The 20,827-nt window shown below is 39.1% G+C and overlaps 1 protein-coding gene and 1 long non-coding RNA gene across 3 annotated transcripts in view; one reads left to right on the plus strand and one right to left on the minus strand.

Moving 5' to 3' along the window:
• LOC132114224 (uncharacterized) overlaps positions 1–20,827 on the minus strand; it is a 534,277-nt gene that overhangs the window by 63,466 nt on the left and 449,984 nt on the right. The window lies entirely within an intron of this gene.
• Positions 3,039–20,827, plus strand: part of LOC132113679 (transcription factor COE1-A-like) — a 129,213-nt gene continuing 111,424 nt past the window's right edge. For both annotated transcript variants that reach the window (XM_059521584.1, XM_059521585.1), the window contains exons 1-6: positions 3,039–3,404; positions 4,150–4,306; positions 5,123–5,186; positions 6,045–6,100; positions 14,620–14,693; positions 18,581–18,649. In XM_059521584.1, coding sequence (XP_059377567.1) covers positions 3,271–3,404; positions 4,150–4,306; positions 5,123–5,186; positions 6,045–6,100; positions 14,620–14,693; positions 18,581–18,649 — 554 coding nt within the window. In that variant the 5' untranslated portion in view covers positions 3,039–3,270. The remainder of the gene's footprint in view (positions 3,405–4,149; positions 4,307–5,122; positions 5,187–6,044; positions 6,101–14,619; positions 14,694–18,580; positions 18,650–20,827) is intronic.

Here is a 20,827-nt window from a genome sequence, read left to right on the forward strand (position 1 = left end):
GGCTATAATTTTGTAATTTATAATTATTGATTATATTCTATTTAATTTTAAGCTAAACCTGCCTGTACTATAATTATGCTGTAGATGGGGGCAGACTGGGGGCATTTTATCCCACCTTTGGGTAACTAATTTTTTTGTTAAAAATCTAAAAACATGAAAATCCAACATGGATTATAATTCATGTCGTTGTCACTAAAAATATGATAACTATTCTTGACATATTTAACTTTTTTTTTTCACAAAAATAATAATAATAATAATAAAGAAAAAAAGACAATGTCTTTAGTTTTTATATCTATAATTTGCTAATATGTTTCCACGTGTGGCCATAAGATGGCAATGTTGGGCTGTCAACGATTAACCACGCGCTTCCTGTGTCCGGTTCTCTGAGGAGCCCAGAACACTTAATGCTATTTCTTTTCGTTTCCACAAATCACAGACTCTGTCGTTATAGTATGTACAAAATATCCACACTTTGTTAGCAGTTGTCATAATCATCACCAGCTGAAACTCGTATTTCTCCACTTCTCTGTAACGTCAAACTGAGATGGTACCAAATCAGAAGTAGCCTACGTAGGCTAATAGCCAACTGGTTAGTTTGTTACATTAATGAACAGTTATAATTGAGTTGCTTTCTCGCAGTCTGACCTTGACGCATTAAAATATAAATAGGACTTGTATGGACTTGCATTCTGCATACTGCTTTCTATCAAAACTACTCGACAACGTTAATAGACTATTTTATATAAATAGGCCTATATATAAATATATAAAACGTTGACATGCGGCCTTATCGTTTGAAACTGACAATAGCCTACAGACTGAATTAATCTATCTCACGTGACAAGAACTTTGTTTTACATTATGATTTATTTTATCGTAATTCAGTTCAGTTATATGGTTACTCATCAACGACAGCGTGTTTTATGTGAACATCTGTTTTACAAATCAAATAGAATTGGTCGCTGTCAGCAATAGGATTATATAAACGTTCATTTTTATATAATTATTATAAACACGGACACATTATTTATTTTTTATTTTTGTGAAAATATATTTTTTTTCACGCACATACGCACTTGAAGCTATATATATATAGCTAAATAACAGGTCTGTTTCTTATTTGGACACATGAAAATACACCGTTTCCACTGAGACACTGAGACTGAGACTTGTGTAGTTTCTGCCACTTAAAACTGCTGTGTGGGAATATAAATATACAGGGACCCAGGGGGAGCAGAATTTCCCTCTGCCTGACCAGCACTGGATTGGACGGGACTCTCTTACACTTCCTCTGTCCACTGCAGAGGATTTCATTAAGGTCTGGTAGTAGCTACAATATCTATTTCCTGTGCATGCATATGCTCATTTTTGCACATTTCTAAAATAGGCCTATAATAAAGCGTTATAGTTGCATTCTAAATCTAAACAGAACTGCTGTTGTTTGAAAAAAAAAATATTGGTTTGCGCTGCCAGCATTTAGGTACTCTTCTAGTTTTATATCGAATCTGACAAAGCAGCTGTTAAACAGTTTAGGTCTGAATATTCATGTTTTGTTTGATGCGTTTAATCTTTACCAGAACATGTGTTTTATGGATTATAATATCTGTACATTAGGCTACTTCTTTATCAGCAATGTTTTTTTTAATACAATGTATGCCTCTTAAATAATTTGATCATATTAGTAATAATTTTTTAATTGATAATTGATCTGTGCAATCTGACCTGGTTTAGTGCAATGTTAGCCTATATGTCTTTTTAACTAAATATTTTAAGGACTAATTATGACACAATTATTAATTTCTTCGTATTAGTTGTCAAACATGTCACATGCACTAAGGTCTCTAGCCTACATGCATTTAGGCTAATACAAACTCTCGTGTAATTATTTCGATGACAAATGATCTCTCTTTACTTCATCATGGTCTTAATACATTTTATTTGACAAACATGGTTTAAATAAAGAACAAATATTCTGACATGACCGCGGCTGCTTGGGGTTGTTTCAGGAAGAACAAAAGTTATATTACAAAAGTTAGTAAGAGTTAACAAACGCTCAAAAACAGAAATAGCGTCTGCCTAGCAGGTAACCATAGCAACAGTAGGATGCTTGAGCACTTTGTGTCAGGACCATTATCGATATTTCAATAAAAACAAATAAAAAAGACTGTCATCTAGCACTTTATTTTAATTACTTTTTTCACAAAAACTGTTGCGTTTTGTTAAAAATATATATATATATATATTTATGATAGTTGATTTTTGCTTAACTGTGCCACGGGCGCCAAAAGACAAACTTGAACATGTCGAGACGAACCTTGAAAATCCCCTTTAAAAGTCCGATCATTGAAAGTTATTTATTTTTTAAATAAACTTGCAATACTAAAAAATCAACTTAGTGTTCATGTGAACCACTTCAATTTGGTTTCACTCGCGCGCTCCGGTAGGCAGTTACTCGAGTGACATTTAACGCGCACATGACTTCTTTCTAGTTTTCTGTCTAAACTCGCGCTCGCTAAGTGGGCAGGGCGCGCTGTGATATCTAATTAGGCGACGGGCTTCGTGGTTGGGTGGACAGCTAATGGTAGTTCAGGTTTACTTATGTTCGGGGGGCGGCCCTGCGTGCGCAGTCACTCCCCCTCCTGTTCCTCCTCCCTTTGGGGTTAGTTTGCTTGTGTTTAGTTCCCAGAGACGGTCAAATCGGATTCCTTTGGGAAAGGACACAAATCACTCCCGTTTGAACAAGGAGAACAGCGAGGGAGCTGTCTCCACAAGGGTCCACATCTCCTGTTTGATTTCATTGCTCATTCATGTGATTTGATCAGAGAATTCTCTTTGTGGAGAAAGACAGGAAAGGAAAAAAATAAAAGAAAAAAATAGTCTTTGGATGATGACATTTGATCTGACCCTTAGTGAAGCCCGTTCTTGAGCCTATTGTTTCTTAAAGTGACATTAGACTTTTTTTTCTTACTTTTTCTTTTCTTTTTTCTTTTTCTTTTTTTGCTCACGGAAGACCAAAGAGACCTCCAGTCTAGGCTACTCTTGCAGTTGTTGCTAGTTTTTTTTTTTTTTTGCACGGTGTTCCCAAACCTGGATGTTGACATCTCGCGTTTCTTTTGGCACGTCGCTCTATTTTCTGTTTCAGAGGGGAAGCGCTAATAGAGACAAACGCGGTGACACCTGCTCACCCATACACTTCTCACTGTCTTTTTTAACGGAGCGATCAAAAGAAGCAAGCACCGACTGAGACGGTGACAGGAGTCTGTTTTCATGTTCGGGATTCAAGACAGCATTCAAAGGAGCGGGAGTAGTATGAAAGAAGAGCCCATCGGTGCCGGGATGAACGCTGTCCGGACATGGATGCAGGGTGCCGGGGTGTTGGATGCAAACATAGCCGCTCAGAGGTAAGCCGGCGGCGGTCTTCAGTGCTACGGGAACAACTACACGGAATATTGCGCGCTTATCATCCTGGGACGACTCAAAACGCTCTTGTATATCATCCTAATCAGTGCGCGATATCTGCTTATTAATAAGCAGGTGACAAAGAGATTGATTTATTCTTGCGATAAGTTCATAGCATCCTCTATGCGTGCTGTTGACACCAACAGACAATGCTTGAGTTGCAAGCCACATTAAAACGTTCTTCTTCTTCTTCTTCTTCTTCTTCTTCTTCTTCTTTTTCTTCTATCGGTATTATTTCTAATGTTAAAATAGACATTTTCTTTTTCTTTTTTTGCATTGATTCTGTAGCTTTCAATTTTAAATACTGAATTTGAAAAACAATCCAGACCTATAGTTTGCCACAAGCAGCTGAACATTCAGCTAGGTTTACATTATTTTTGATTAACAACAATTAAATGTATTATTGTTATAAAATGCTACTTAAGAGAATACAAATAATCAAAACGTTTACATACAGTTTTAATTTCTGTTTTTAAAAGACATTTATAGACTATATTAATATTTGTTTAAACTATTAAACTGTCAAAAGTACATTTTTGCACTGCAAATTGAAAAATAATAATAAAATAAAACCTTTAACCTTTTTAGGAAATTGTAATTAAATAATCACACAAATATTGTTTTGTTTTTTTAAATATACATTTATACATATTTCATCCTCTCTCCGTCTGTCTTGTGTGTTCATAGTGGAGTGGGTCTTGCTCGAGCACACTTTGAGAAGCAGCCTCCTTCAAATCTTCGCAAATCCAACTTCTTCCACTTCGTTTTAGCGCTATACGACAGACAAGGACAACCCGTGGAAATTGAAAGAACTACTTTTGTTGGATTTGTTGAAAAAGAAAAGGCAAGTGAAACGTTCTCTTTTGCATAATGGTTTTGCAAATTTGAATGAAAATGACTTGTCAATTCTGATAATTATTAAAGAATAATAGATAAAATTACATTGATATTACCCTAGAGTGTAAAGCTTATATATTTCATAAATCATTTTCTTGCATTAAATTACTGTTCTGTCATGAATCTCTTAAACCTCCATTTAAGTACTATTTTATTTTTATTTTCACATATTCATCCCTTATATTTTAAGCGAGCCTCAAGTTTTATATTTTCCCATTTACTAACACATCTGTATAGATTGCAGAAATGTTACAGTGATAACCTAATGTCATAAAGTTAATGTTCCCTTTCAAGATGCTATTAAAAATAAACTTTTATTTTTGTATTATTGTGAAGGACCATATGATGCTTTAAAAATATTCTAGGCAAATATTATTATTATTATTATTATAATTTTTTGTAAGCATTTGTAAATTAACCTGAGCAAAGTGTCTGCTGATTTCATTAAAGCTTACTGTATATTTAGACACTTCGTACACGTCTATACCCCAGGCACGTTGTTACTGAATTGTGAAATCGCACTGTACAATACAAAAAACTTTTTTTTTCTTTTAAGACGTGAGTAGACTATTTTTAACCATTTCTGTTTCTCAGTGAAAATGACTATATTTTGTATTGGTTTTGTTTCGACTGGCTAATGCGCGTTTGCAGGGTTTATTTTTCCGGCCTCCTGGTCCGCAGGGGAATAGCTGTCTGACTCATGGGGCTCGTCGGAAATAGTCAAATAGGGGTTTCTTGCTAACCATCGAATTTATTTTTGCAGGAAACTACCGGGGAAAAGACAAACAATGGGATCCATTACAGATTGCAGCTTCTTTACAGCAACGGTAAGAAGGAACGCATCATCTAAGACTCATTGAGCTTTGCATAAACACATTAGGGATTTACTTCAGCGCGACAATGTGAATAAAATAAAAAGACGGCGAGACTGATAGAACGACAAGGAGGGGTGACAAAGGTATAAATAATTAATTATATAGCTAGATCAAACTGATTAAAACTGATTAAAATTAATAGAATGTTCTGAAATAATAATAATAACAATAAACTGTTATAACAATTCGCATAATTGTTCAAACAAAAGAGATTAAAATGCGCAGCAAATTCGAAGCGTTTTAACTATAAACATTAATGAAGCACAAAACGATCCCCATTAGTGCACTTTTCCGGCTACGCGTTTTCCAGAAATATGCACTTAATTTTTGATGGAAGCTAATGGCCTGGCCATAATGAAAGTACACTCTTTTCTGTCTGCTAATGTGGAAAATGACAACCAGGCGTTAGAAAATTTGTTGCGCCAGGCTCTCACGTTCTTAAACCTTTTTATTTGACGTTTTGAACATATATAGCCTGTAATTGTTGTTTTTGATTATGTATATTTCAATATTTTGTAAGCTGCACATTTTTTATATACATGCTTTTTCTTTCTTAAAGCTATTTTTATATTAGTTTATGTATGTGAGTCTATATAAGTTTGAGTTTCATCCAAAGCAGTTTTTTTCCACAATCCTTTAACACTGTCTGGAGTCTATATTGGTTTGGGTTGTCTAGACATTTGAAGATTCTATTTTGTATTAAAGCCATGCTATTGTGAATGTTAAATATATACCTGCCAGATTCAATTTCTGATCCATGTCCTGCATTTTATTGCAAGTTAAAGAAGACTTATCTTCTCTCCTCTATAGGCATCAGAACAGAACAGGACTTTTATGTACGCCTGATTGACTCAATGACCAAACAGGTAAGACGTTATTTCAAATTCCCCACAGTTGGTAGGTGAATCGTCTGGTGTAAAAGTCTGTGTGTGATTTGCAGTGAGAGTGAACGCGTGCATGTGTGCCGTGCACCCTGGTGAGTTTGGGGTTACACACTCTAGGATGCCTCAGGGGCACGAGGATCGGTTAGTATTTAAATATGACATACTCTCCCTGGGACATCATTTAAGATGACTGAGCATATGCATGTATTTATGTGCATATGTGTGACAGTGAGATTGATGGCTAGAGAGAAAGAAAGAAACAAAGAGACTTTCAGTTGTATTCATTGTCTGTCACAGGGGATTATCCAGCGGTGCCTTTCAATGTTTAAACAGCATACTTTGAGTGTGTATGTGCCTGACTCTCATGCAGTGACGATGGATCTATCTGTGCATATTCAAATGTGTTGTGCTGTGTGTTATGAACAAACATATGGTTATAGCTTGTTTTATTAACTGTGCAGGTTCTGAGCTTGAACCATGGAGAAAAACTCATATGAGAAAACACAGGGCAGCGAGAGTGACCTCACAATCTTATATGTGGCGCTCTTCCTTTCCCCCCTAAAACAGAAACAGGCTCTCCCCCTCTCTCATTCTCTTTTTCCCACTCGCCCCCTCGCTTCCTCTCTCATGATCTCTGTCTAGAAATGTTGTTTTGAAGACACTTTAGGGAAGTGTATTCAACAATGCAAATAGTTGCAATTCAAGAAGTGTGACAATAGTTCAAAATTTTATTGTAAATTTAGAATACACCTGTTATCAAATAAATATGCAGAGTTATTTTGATTAATATCTAAAATAATTGTATTTCTTATGAGCTGTTTTCTTAATAGTAATTTTGTATGACAAGTAATATGTATGTATGTATGTATGTATGTATGTATGTATGTATGTGTGTGTGTGTCCAGGCAAGATGAAGTGTGTGTAGATATGAAGTAATTTGCAGGCATTGTGACAAACAGCCTTGTACATCATGTGATTTTTAACATGCCAGCACACTTACACTATTATTCCACCCTGTTGCTACTGTTGTTCTTCATTATGTGTGTATGTGTGCTGATTGAGAAGTGGAGAGTGAGAGAAATACTAAAACTCATCTTTTAGTGTTTTATCATCTTTAGTCTTCTGCAGATTGTGTTCTTTAATATATTATAGTTTGTATATATTTTTAAAACAACGATAAATTAATGTCTTAATTTTTTATATTAATTTTACAATCATCTATATTTCTTTTAAATAATACATTTTAAAAATATGTATTATATTACATTTTCACTCTTTTCATGACCTAAATCATTCATTTCTATTCAGAAATTCCTACTACAAAATCCCTGGATGTTACACTTGGCACAAACAGTTCCTCTTTCTGTATTGTGTGATTTGTTTGTGGTTTATAATTTCCTTTGCATGAATGTTTATGTGTGAGAAGTTAGGTGCTGTTACTGATGCTAATTCTTGCCCTCGCTCTGCTCAGCGGTTTGGCCGGCGTGTAGTGGGACAGATTTATGTATGTGGGTGAAAGGCATAAGCGTTGCGCTGAGGTAGAGAGACTGTTCTCTGACACCCCTGAGGTAAATACAGTGGCCAGGGGAACTGGCCTTGGCTCAGCCTTTCACTGAGTGTCTCAATAAATAGCCGTTTATCTCCCCAGGGTTGTCTACCACGTGCACAAATATTACCAACTGATTTACTGGCTATTTCTGTGGCAAACGGTCCTGCCATACCTGTTAATGATGTGGTGCCACTGAGTGAGCGAGAAAGAGAGATAGTGTGTGTGAAAGAAAGTTTGGCAGCCGAGTCAACATGCTAGCTAGTATCAGATAGTAAAGCATGGTACTTTGAAATAAACTTGGTATTTACTAGAAATCTGCAAAATTGACACATTTAGGGGTGCAAAAGCTTGTCAGTGTGGCAGTACTTATAAAGGAACAACTGTACAGTTTTACCCCTAAACTGTTCATAGTAGTACCTAAACGGTATTGTTACACTGAGGTAAAAAAGTTATCTTTTTAAGGGTAACAGTGACAAGGTAAATATTTTTTATTTTTGTTTCTGACAGTGTATGTACTTGATATTAACATGGTATGTCCAAAAACATGGTGAATATCATGTGTTGGCGTACTGCTCAGGTCTTTCAGCAGGTTTCACTACATTTCCCAGAATCCTTTTCTCAAACGTACGTACAATACCTTTTTGCAAAGGTCAAGATATATTTACTTTGGTTCAACGACTTTTTGAGTGCGAAATTCAGTAATTCCAATAGGAATCAACGTAATCAGGATTTTATATTTTTTGAGGGAGAAAAATGTACAAATGCAGATTTCGCAGCGTATTCAAGTTAGTCACATGGTTTCACCGTAATGACCAACAGAAAGCTGTTTGGTATGAAAGTGACATCAGTAAACTATTGACAATACACAAGTTTTGTCAAAATTTTGCTAATGATTAACACACCTTTGTTTTTTGTTTTTTAAGACAAAGTGTTAAGACAAGCTGGCTTTATTTCTGGCTCCTCTTTAGACTTTTCTGCTCTCGCTCTCATTTGACTGCGCCAAGTGTTTTTCATCCATGTCAGCATGAAACACAGCTTAGGTTATGACAGAGTGTTAGCTGGTCTTTAGATGCCTTTCAGAAAACCCGGTCCAAAACCACTCTGCGGTGAGCAGTCAGCCTACATATGCTGAGGAGTGCTCGCAATGTGTTTAAGATTTCCCATCAAAGCCCCATAACTCTGTACAGAGAGGCTACAGAGCGCCTCTCTGCATGTGCTGGCTTTGGCAGTGTTGGGCCGGGAGGGCTGATGAGCAGGTTTATAGAGCTGTTCAACACACTCTTCTCTTTAGCACTTAGAAAGGCGGTAAAGTCCAGTTGCCTGACCACACAGTTAGCTTCTGTACATACACACAGCTATTAGAGACAATCAAACAACTTGGGCTAGAGCTGCAAGGATCAAATTTGTTTCAAAATCAAGAAATGGTTCGCGTTAAGCACATGAAAATGGACATATTCAGCACTCGTCTTATGCTCATGCATATACGCTTTTCCTGTTTGCCTGTGGGAACGGTTGGAGCGGGTAAGGAGAGATGGAGCGTGTGTCAAACTGACAGGCTATATCTGTGATCAATGCATGAGCTTGTGACAGATCTGATGAAGACAATGCAGTAAAAGACTCTCTCCCTCACTCTCTATCCTTCCATCCAACTGTTTACCTCAACAGCTGAAGCGCAGAACAAAAGTGAATCACATACACGGGCTTAATGCGCACACACACTGCGCTGACACGCTAGCGTGATGGTAACAAAGAGGGAAATGTGTTTTCATGTATTTACAGTGCATTGTTTACATGCCTCAGATGAGGCTGTCAGTTCAAGGCAGCACTGGTTTGAGGAGCAGTTTGTGCAATATAAAATATGCATTAAAAACATCATCGGGGGCCTAATGAAAGCTTCACACACACCTCGGTACACCGTGCCATGCATGTTTCATGTGCTCCGTGGCCCTCCTTAAGGAGAGCTTTGTTCAGAAAAGTGCTGGGCTGGAACTGGTTGGTAACTGTGAGCTGTAGCTTGCCTGTTGCTGCGTGTGTGTGCTTTCTAGAGCTAAGCTTCAGGCAGATTCCTAAATAAATTTGCACAGGAGAGAGGGAGCTCTTGACCGTTCTTTCTGCTTGTGTGCATAAATTGTGCATAAATTTCCTGTTAATTACGGAATAGGGTGTGTTTACATGCCAGAAACACTTCCCCAAAGTATACGACATGCAACAAAGTGACAAATCTCCTATATTAGATATTTCCTGTAATCAGTAGCTGTTTGGAGACTCTAATGATGTCAGAGTCACTGGCCACATAAAGGCCTAATGCTACTAATTTGCAAATATTTAAACACACAAGCTTTGAGGGCCTAAAGATCCTAGTGATTAAGTCTACTCATATACATTGAAAATATGAAATCTGTAGCAAAGAAAAAGCATTCAAAGCTACTATATACCACAATCTTAAAGACATTTTATTTGCAACTTGGTGATGAAAAATGAGGATATTTGAAACAATAGTGTTATTATTATTATTAATTTTATTATTATTATTATTTTTTGCTTTTAATTAAACCAAAGTCCCACATAGACAAAACACAGTACTACTACACAAACATGAAAATTTTTCCGGTTGAATTTGAACTTATCTGTTATTGGTTTCATGCTCTCTGAGTGTGAGTTTTTACTTAATCTGAGCATAACTGAACCAAACGCACCGAGACTGATCATAGTCTAAGACAAGGTTTTTTCAATTTTTCATTGTTATTATTATTATTATTATAGCAAAAAATTTTACTGTCTGAAAAAAAAAACAAGAAATTATATTTTATTATTATTATCAAGGCCGATTTTTACTGTCTAAGAAGAAACATGATAGAAGGAATATAACATTGTTTATAAAATTAAATACTTATTGTTTTATATTATTATCTTACTGAATTATCTTGAAAATATTTACTTTGGTTTTAGCATTTTATTAAATACTTAATTTATATTGTATATAGTACACTATTTTTTTTCTGAATAGTATTAGAGTGATGTTAGATGTACAAACCTGAAGAAAAAAACGCAGTTCAGATTCAACTTTATTTGTATAGAACTTTTTACAATACAAATCACTCCACAGCAGATTTACTTTTTACAGTCCTAAAATAGAAGTTCAGTCACACATAAACAACATGCTGCATTTTGCCTTTGCATGACAGACGTGACGTCAGGGGTTAAAGAAAAACCCATCCGATGACGCTTCGTGTTGCACTAGCTCGAATCCAGAGGAGGATGCACAACCATTGTTGTGTTTGCCTCTGAGGAGAAATTGACAAACTGTTTTCAGACTTTTTCCGGGCACTTATATACTGTTCTCGGTATGGAGTTATTCTGAGTCTGTTTGCAGGGGCTTTGTGTGATAAATAGCCAGTCTTATATATGAAATGAATGTGTGGTGGTGTAGAGGACGTCTTTGTGTGGCCTGAACTGCTCTCTCTGCCTCCCGCTTCCTCTCAGAAAGCCTGCGGGGTTGAGGCTCTAGGCTCAGACAGTGATGCATGCTTGTGCGCTTTTAGAGGACCTTGACCCTCATTTCCGCAATGTGAAACCTAACAAACAAATGTCCCTGATCACCTATGTCCTCTAGTCACAGCAATGACAGAAAAAAAAAAAAAAAAACATGAAATATGAATAAACTTTGTTCTTTTTTTCTGGATCTGATGCTTTACTTTTAAACTTGTTTTCAAACAAGTGTTTCATGTAATTGAAAAAGCATTGCGCACTTGTGAGGAAAACCGTTTCTCATTAGAACCATCAGCTGTTTTTCTGTGTCTTCAGTTGCCATGGGTGGCATGTATATGTGTGTTCAGAGAGAAAGAGAGAGTGATTCATGGCAAACGGGTTTAAGAGTCTGTGTGTGTGTGTGTTTGTGTGTGTGTGTGGGACAGAGAGCAGCCTGTTAATAGGCTGCAGTGTGTGTATGTTTTGAGTAGAGTCACTGATTCACGGCTGTGGGGGACATCTTGTGTGGAATTGGAGGATGGAAACAAAGCTGAGGTTTTTGGATGAAGTGTTAGCTGGGCCAGATGGCTCGCTATGCTCCAGTCTGGCAGTCCAACTGCTTGCTGCATACATAAACACACACATGCTAATGCACAAATACATGCGTGATTGCATACACATGCATGAAGTCTCACAGATGCAGGCTTATGGCAGCTCACACACATACATCTTTCCTAGAAGGCTATTTCACACTAGCTGGGGTACAACACTTCTTTAGAGGGACCTGTTATTAAGCAGTTTATCTGTTTGTCCTGTCCTGTCCTGTCCTGTTTTGTTTTGCTGTAATATTAGCCAATCTGTGAGCCCAGGATGCGTGTGGAGGGTGGGCACTGTGGCAAGGGTGGTGCAGTATGACATAATAGGACAGTAATCTGCACAGTCCAACAAACACACATAGTTCTTTCGATTCTCTACGTCTGCTTTTAATTAAACCAACAAGCAACAAATGATGGTGCTGAATGCTGCAAAGAGCATATAATGCGGGATTGTACAAAATTCAGAATTGAAGAATTGGTCTCTTTTCAGTTGATAGGAGAGAATCTCTATCTATCTATCTATCTATCTATCTATCTATCTATCTATCTATCTATCTATCTATCTATCTATCTATCTATCTATCTATCTATCTATCTATCTATCTATCTATCTAATCGTAATTCAGTCTCAAACATTTATATTTTGAATTGTGTGCAGCTCTAATCTAGCGTTAATAGTTTTTGTCAAATCAGAAGTAAAGGTAAAACCAATTGGCAGTTGTCAGTTGCCAGTGATAATGATGTATTAGATTGGATCTTAAAGTAATAATTTACACAAACATAAAAACTTTTGTCATTATTTACTCAATTTCAAGTGCTCCAAACCTGTATGAGTTTTTCTTCTGCGGAACATAAATAGAGATGTTGGACAGAATGATCACTCAAAAAAAGTAGCATAAAATAGATAATTTAAGTAAAGCTTTGTGAAGAACACACAGACGTCTTTATTCATTGATTCGCAGATGTGCACATTCACACTTTGCTTGTCACCATATTTGATATCAAAGACATCAAACACCATTGGTTCTCACATAACTGAACATGATGCGCCAAGTTTAAGCTCTTATAGAGGTGGTTAGGGATCGTTTTCTATTGCAGCAGGTTAGTGGGCCTAAAATTGCCCACTTTGTGCCTGGCTCAGTCAGAGACAGCCCACCCCACACAAGGAGGCTCTATACAGCATTCCCACGGTGCACAGGGCAGTTTTGATTGATTGATTAGCTGAAATGAAAAGACATCTATGAAATTCAGAGCCCAATGTGTGGAGTGTGAAACATGGGACCAAATGAAAAGAACATTGTAATGATATAAACTCTAATAATCATCGGGAAGAAGGAGGCAGGAACCGGCGGACAATCAAACAACATTTTAATAAAGCAAAATAAGCACAAAACAGCGCACCAGCCCCTCACGGACGACTGGTGCGCGCAAATAAAAACCAAAACACAACTAAAAGCCCAGGCCTGGTCCTCTCTCGTCCTTCACTGTCGTCGCTCCAGTTTTATATCCTTCCATCTCCTCCGTGGGCCTCGAGACCGGTGGGTCGAACAGGTGTAGCTCATCTCCAATCACTCCACCGGCCTCGCTCCCATGTCCCTCGGCCCTGCCCCACTCGTCACATACCCCCATCGCCCCTCGCAGGCCGGGGGGTACTCCCGAGACTGCGCTCTACCCCCCCCCCCTCCCTCCGGGGGGGACCGCTCACGGGGACCTGCGGGAACCTGGGGGTAGGACAGGCGAGGCGAGAGAAAAGGAGATGGAAGGAGGAGCGACAGAGACGAGAGAGGGGAGAGAGGAGAAAAAAAAAAAAAAAATCAGGTTCCCAGACGCACCGCTGCTCGGCCCTCCACCAGCAGGGCGATCTCCTCCGCGGTGCCTGGCGGTGGCACTGGACGGCCCTCGGCGGACAGCACGACACTCCTCCGCCGCCCGGTGGACGGCGACGGCTCCTCCGGTTTTGGGCAGCCGGCAGGAGTCCCCCGTTCCCTGCTCCTCCCCGTTCCGGCGGATGGCAGCAGGCTCCGGCCACCTGGCGAATGGCGCAGGCTCCTCCGCTCCCTCACGGAGGCAGCCGCCCCTCCCTATCGTGGGCGGTCGGCAGCGAGCTCGCCCGTCCCCGGCAACTCGCTCCAGTCCACCGCCTCGAGCGTCCATGGCGGCACACTCCTCGCCAGCTCGTTGGCACCGCGAATTCACCACAGAGGCGAGGGATCTTCAGCAGCGCGTCCCTCCTTATCCCGGGTTTCGGCACCACTGTAATGATATAAACTCTAATAATCATCGGGAAGAAGGAGGCAGGAACCGGCGGACAATCAAACAACATTTTAATAAAGCAAAATAAACACAAAACAGCGCACCAGCCCCTCACGGACAACTGGTGCGCGCAAATAAAAACCAAAACACAACTAAAAGCCCAGGCCTGGTCCTCTCTCGTCCTTCACTGTCGTCGCTCCAGTTTTATATCCTTCCATCTCCTCCGTGGGCCTCGAGACCGGTGGGTCGAACAGGTGTAGCTCATCTCCAATCACTCCACCGGCCTCGCTCCCATGTCCCTCGGCCCTGCCCCACTCGTCACAAATATTCTGATAACATGAATTAAAATCAACCTGATCATTCCCATGCTGCATGAGATCTTTCAACGGCAGTCCTCTGCCAGATGGAAGAAGGGTCACATTAACCGCCTGTAAGTGCTGCAGTGTGTGTATGGTGTGATGTGATGTCATAATGTTTTTGTTTCAGTGAAACGATGCTTTTCGTGATAGAATTTGCACACCCTGAGAGTTAGTCATGGAATTTTGTGTATGCTTGGAGGGTTTACACCACATGGAGAAAATGTTGTTTGTCAATTTTTCTCTAACTACATTTTTCCACCTTCTCTTGTTCACCAGGCAATTATGTATGAAGGGCAAGACAAAAACCCAGAGATGTGCCGGGTCCTGTTGACGCACGAGATCATGTGCAGGTGAGAAACACACACTGTACACCACACTCCTTCCTTCACTATTACACAATCAAGCTCTTGAACCTTCCAAACACAGCTCTGCCCGCTGACTGTGAGAGCTTTACTTTGGCATCATTTTGGTCTTGGCAAGACTGTAGACCTCTGGATCCTGAGTTAGTGTGACAGGACTGAGCTTTCTGCTCACACACACACACACACACACAGCTGTGTATAAGCTCTGTTGTAAAATTAGACGTAAGGGGAGGATAGATTAACATTATTATAAATTTGCTGAAAGGTCAGATCATTATTCTTTAATTTATCATACACGTCCTTCAAACCTGGTATAAACAGTTTACTTTTATCTAAGAGGGATGCAGTACATTTATATCAAGGCTTGAGTTTAGACTTATGATGCACTATTACACAAGACACTCCCAGATAATTTTTCACAAGTCCACATGGGATCCTGATAAATTTACGCCAGCCTGTTTCCTATCAGAGTTAGAAGTGTTCTTTTCCCAGACTCTGCCTCAGCCCTAGAAATCAAAGCTTGCCAGGATGCCAGGCAGCATTTCTATTTTTGGAGGCTGATGTTTCAGTGATTGGTGGTTCTTTTTTTATTTCTTGATGAAATAAATACAGAGACACAAAAATACACTTCTTTACAGTTCATTTTGAATGGTAATTCCTGAATATGTACTGAATTTGAACTGAGCAATTTGGAAGCAGAATTGCAATTTGAATAATTTTTAACCAAACTCATTTTACTCATTTTAACTAAAAAGCTAAGTTTGTCAAGACAAACATTTTTCCCATTTTGAGGAAAGTGTAGCCTTGAAGGTTTGCAGAGATAGATGGATGGATGATGTACTTGATATTAAGTAATAGTTCACCCCAACATGAAAACAACATGAACAACTCATGTTGTTTTAAACCTGTATTACTTGCTTTACTCTGCTGAACATAAATAGATATGTTAGATACAATTGATTTTGCTGCTCTTTCCCATACAGATCTGAAATGTACCATAAAAGTAGATAAATAATAGCCTTTTTGTTAGGAACATATACATATTTATGCCATTATTCATTTATTTGCAGATATGCATATTTAACTTCCTATTAAATTCACATTATTGAATTGAAATGTGAGCCAATTCTGAATTTTGCTCATCCCTGCTTGTAGCAACAGCATAAGCAATGGAGTTTTCATGAGATGAAAAATGAACAAAGATGGACCTTAAGTTCAGAGGAATCCTTGTCTCTATACCTTCCTGAATCTCTATCCAGGTCATTTACGTCCTCCTCTGCAAGAGAAAGAGAGTGCGAGAGAAAGTCATGCACCTTTTATTAAAATCAAAAGATAAATTCCTTGCACTTAAAACTGGGTTGTGGAGATGAGTCCTTATCTATATTTGGTTGAAGTGGAGAGCATTTGAACAGTTTTCTACTAAAAATATACCACTCATGCTTGGTTAATTAGGACAAGGAAAAACTCATTACTCAATAAGAATCCTCTTGTTATTCCACAGTTAATGAATGCAGCTTGCTTTGAGTTTTGACAATGAAATATGCGCAGGAGAGCCAAGGCTCTCTCCTCTTTCTCTTTCAATCTTTCGCTACCCCTCACTAACTTTCTTCCACGCACACACACACACACACACACACACACACAGCCTTCTATTAACACACTATCAAAATACGGTAGTTGCTGATTTAAAGATGTGTATTGACAAACACTTAGTACCATACACCACGTCAGCTTTGATCTGCCACTGAAGGATAACACAGATCACATCTGAAGCTCATATCGCTACTGGTGCAGAAAGTTTCAAACCAAAGAGCTTTCCAAAAGCAGGCGAAAAGGAAAAGCATGTATTTCAAATAAGTAAACAACCCATTCTCATCTCTATCTTCCTCCTTTTTCTCTTCTTCATCTGTATATGGTGTTTTGATGCAGAGCCTGCGCTGAGAGAAAGACACAATTACCAGTCTGCAATTAGACTGCTCTCCATTAATCAGGGCTGTTAATTGCTGTACGCCTTGCCATTAGCCATATGGTGCCACATGGGCCTGCAAGCATGAGACAGAGACACATTTTCCCAAACAACTCGCTCAGAGGCAAGGCTAGAAACAATCGTTCAAACGCAACTCTAGGCTCTTTATGATGGAGTTCCACATCCTCATACGCACAGATTGATGAGGTTTGGTTTGGTTTGTGTGGTGCAGACAAAACATCACCAACTTGATTAAGGCCAGATTATTAAAGGCTGGGTGGTCACAGTTGGAGAAATGCTGCTTTATTTGGTTTTGGGGGCTATTTTAGAGCCTGCTGTCTGTAAAGGAGCTGGGCTAAGGGCAGTTCAGCTTTAATGGCATCAGTGCGGGCCACATCCTGGTAATTACGTGCGGCAATTTGGATTTAATTTCGTCAAACGCAGCAGAAGGAAACACTTGAGATTAAAGATTATGGGTTCTCCCTGTAGCTCCACTGGGATGGAGCAGAACGAGTCGGAATGGGTGAAAAATCCCCCCTAAAAACGCAGCAAGAGCATGCATGGACTCATTAGTACAGAGTCGATTGGGGGGGAGGGGGGAGGTTGTAAGCTGCGAAGGTGTTGGAGGTTCACGGGTGGTGGTGGGCGGCAGTGTTGTGGCTCCCCATGGGTTCTGACTGACTATTGGGTTATCATAGTGTCAAATCCATCTGTGCCCACCCCACGCATCCCAGAAAGCTTTGCTCCTGTGTGACCCACTTCTGAGAGAACATTGCTAAAGACTTGACTGCTCTCAGAGGAGTGAGAGAAAAATGAGAGCAGAGAGAGACAGGAAGGTAAAAATACGACACTAAGAATAAACAGAGACAGAAGCCCGACCACACTGTGTCCAAACTAATGAGGGCGCGTAGACACCAGTGTGTGTGAATGAGGGGTCAAGCTCAATCCATGTTATCAAGCTGATCAGGTCTAAAGGAGCCCGCTCACACACAGATCTATTCTGCTACTATCACATGAAGCCTACAGCCCTAAACTCTCTATCAATCGAGCCCCTCTGCCATCTGTGCAGGGAAACCTGAACCCGTTGCCCCACCTGCTGTTTAACTCCTACTTCTATCCACCGAAGACATCATGTATACACCTCCTTCCCATCCCTCCTGTTTCTGTTTTCATTAACTATAAAAATACATTTCAGTTAGAAAAAAAGTATATATACGTATATATAAAGTTCATAAATATATACATTTTAAGTAATAATAATAATAATAAACATTTTACATACATATACACAACATTGTATTTAAAAATAGAAATATATTTTATGTATAATACTTATTTTATATTTAAATGGTAAAGTGATTTGTTTTTGTTTTTATAGTTTTCATTTATAATTTAAAATTATTCATTTATAAAAGTGTTAGATTACAATACATATTTAAATTAAACATTTTCTTTCGGGAACACATTTGCAGCACTTAAAAACACACACAAAAGCACCTTTCCCCCTTCTGTTCGACCTGAAATCCTTCCCTAAAATAGTCCATTCTAAGTGCCCTGTTTACTTTTACCTCTCCTCCTTTATTCTTCCTTTCCTGCTCTCTGCCCTCATCTTCTCTCTCCATCACTAGATAACTGCCCTGTTATCAGCCACACTTCTAATCCTTCAGTAACCATCCCTGAGTCGGAGAGTCTGTTAGCGGTAATTACTAATACACAGGCCGAGAGGCAGCATATTGTGTGCTGTGTGTACAGCAGGAGTGACTGTCTGCCTTGAAGAGCCAAAGAAAGACTGCTTTATAATTGCTACCTCTTCCTTCTCCACTGTGTTTGATGTCAGTGCTGACATATGTGCAGTAACACCCCGGTTAAATGCTCTCTTTCTCTCTTTCTCTCCCTCCATCTCTATAAGCCGCTGCTGTGACAAGAAAAGTTGTGGCAATCGTAACGAGACGCCCTCCGACCCGGTCATCATCGACAGGTAAGAGCTGGATATCAGATGTTTGTGCTTTTCCACATATCACATGCCTTGCTAGACATGAAGTCCAGTGTAAGTGTTGAAAGTGGCGTGATTGAAATGTAGTGAGTAATGAAGGAGAACAGTTTGTCAGTGTAGAATCCATTTTTAATTTGACACACATAAATAAATAAATAAATAAATAAAAAAGGGTTTGTACAGGAACTTTTTTTGTTTTGTTTTTTTGCTTTAAGTTTCTCTTCCATCACCCCACTTTCCTAAAAAAAAATTAAAACCCAAAAGGAAGAAGAAAATAAATATGTATATCTTGATATCCTACCAGTGTACACCAGTATATCATACCTTTCAAAAGTTTGGGGTCAGTAAGATTTTTGATTTTTAAGAAATTATTACTTTTGTTTAGCAAGAATGAATTCAATTGATCACAGATGCCATTTAAAGATATTCATATTTGAAGTAAAGGCTGTTCTTTTAAACTTCCTATGTATTAAAAAATCCTGAAAAAAGTATCATGGTTTTCTGTAAAATATAATGCAGCACATTTGTTTTCGACATTGATAGAAATAAGAAATAGTTCACTGAATCAGCATATTAGAATGATTTTCATGTGACACTGAAGACCGAAATAATGGCAGATGAAAATTCAGCTTTGCCATCACAGAAATAAATGTAATTACCTATACAACTTGTTTTAATTCATATGAAGTTAAATACGAGCCTCTGTTTAATGAAGTTGTAGCATCACTACAGAGATAATGCACTAAATAAATTCAAATCTCTGCGGCTGCTCTGTATCACTTTAAATGCTCTATTGTTCAGTATAAAATGTTACAAATCAAAGGCAGCAGTTCAAAGATTTCACCATCAATGAGGAAAACAAGCATAAAAAAGCCTTCCTGGGACCAGAAGCCATTTGTTTGCAAAAGAGTAATTGTTTAGTGATCGGGCTAGGCTGTTTTGAGGCCCTGTCAGGGTTGTTGAGTATGTAGTGTGCTCTGAAGTGTGCATATATGAATAATCAGCAGTGAAGATGTGTAAGACTTCTGGAGGCAGCAGCGTGTGCAGTGAACTGCATCTCCTACTGTTTTTGTTTAAAAGATCATACAACCATGTCACGTTATTATTGAGGGCGAGACTATTAAATTTCTGACTCGATTGTGCCATAGTGCAAGCAAACTAAGCATGGATTTCTGCAGATTAAAGTGCGGTTAAGTGTCAAAGGTGTGTTCTCATCTGTGTGTTAATAAGTCAGTGGCCTGTGCTATCAGATGAACGCAGCTGTAGGTTCACCGCGGCTTTGCCAACAATAGTGTAACGTGTGTGTGTGTGTGTTTGTAATAGAGTAAGAGAGGCTTCTACCTGGCTGCTGTGTCTGTGCAGCTGGCCCATTTCTGCTCCACTGGGCTAGAACGCTTCACAGCTTACAAAGACAGCTGCAGCCCTTCAATGCCACGTGGCATCACCTCCACCCAATGCATACGCTCACACTAACACACTGCCCATCACTTACTCTTCTTGTTTGTTTCCCTACATAAAGTTTGTCTGTTTCCTTAGATTCTGTTGCAGCGCTGCGATAGCTGTTTGTGGTCTGAACGGTTGTATTTAAGGTCTGGCTGAAGTCAGGCAGCTGCGCTCGAGGTCACCGCAGACTAATTTAGGCTCAGGTGCGAGGGTATCGCTAATTGCCTGCGAATAAAAAAGAATTAGTAACAGCTTCCTATTAGTCACGTGTCTCTCCAAGCTGGCAAAATAGGTCATTTGAAACGAGAGGGGGGAAATATGGAAGAGTTTTCTGGAACTCTCAATATTTTCTTGGCCGCGTTCACATTCTAGGGTTCCCAACAAACAAGGCGCAAGATGGAACAGAATCAATTACAGCAAGCACAGATGAGTGCGCGCTCCCAAATTCATCAAAAATATGATTTTGAACGTCTTCCTTCCCTTGAAGTTATTTAGCTGGATAAATAAGAGCTCATTAGTGTGGTCTTGTTTCAAAGAGCTGATTAGGTTTTACAGCAGTAATTAGCAAGGCTAGCGCTAATTTCTCTGGAAGAGTAATGAAAGTGATTTCCTAATTAGGTTCCTCTCATAAGACGGCACAACAGGCCACTTCAGCGAAACCAGAGGAATGTCAGAGAAATAAAGACAACTAACAATGACTTATTAGACTTTTAAAAGAAC

The sequence above is a fragment of the Carassius carassius genome, chromosome 33 (genome assembly GCF_963082965.1).
Source record: "Carassius carassius chromosome 33, fCarCar2.1, whole genome shotgun sequence".
NCBI lineage: Eukaryota > Metazoa > Chordata > Actinopteri > Cypriniformes > Cyprinidae > Carassius > Carassius carassius.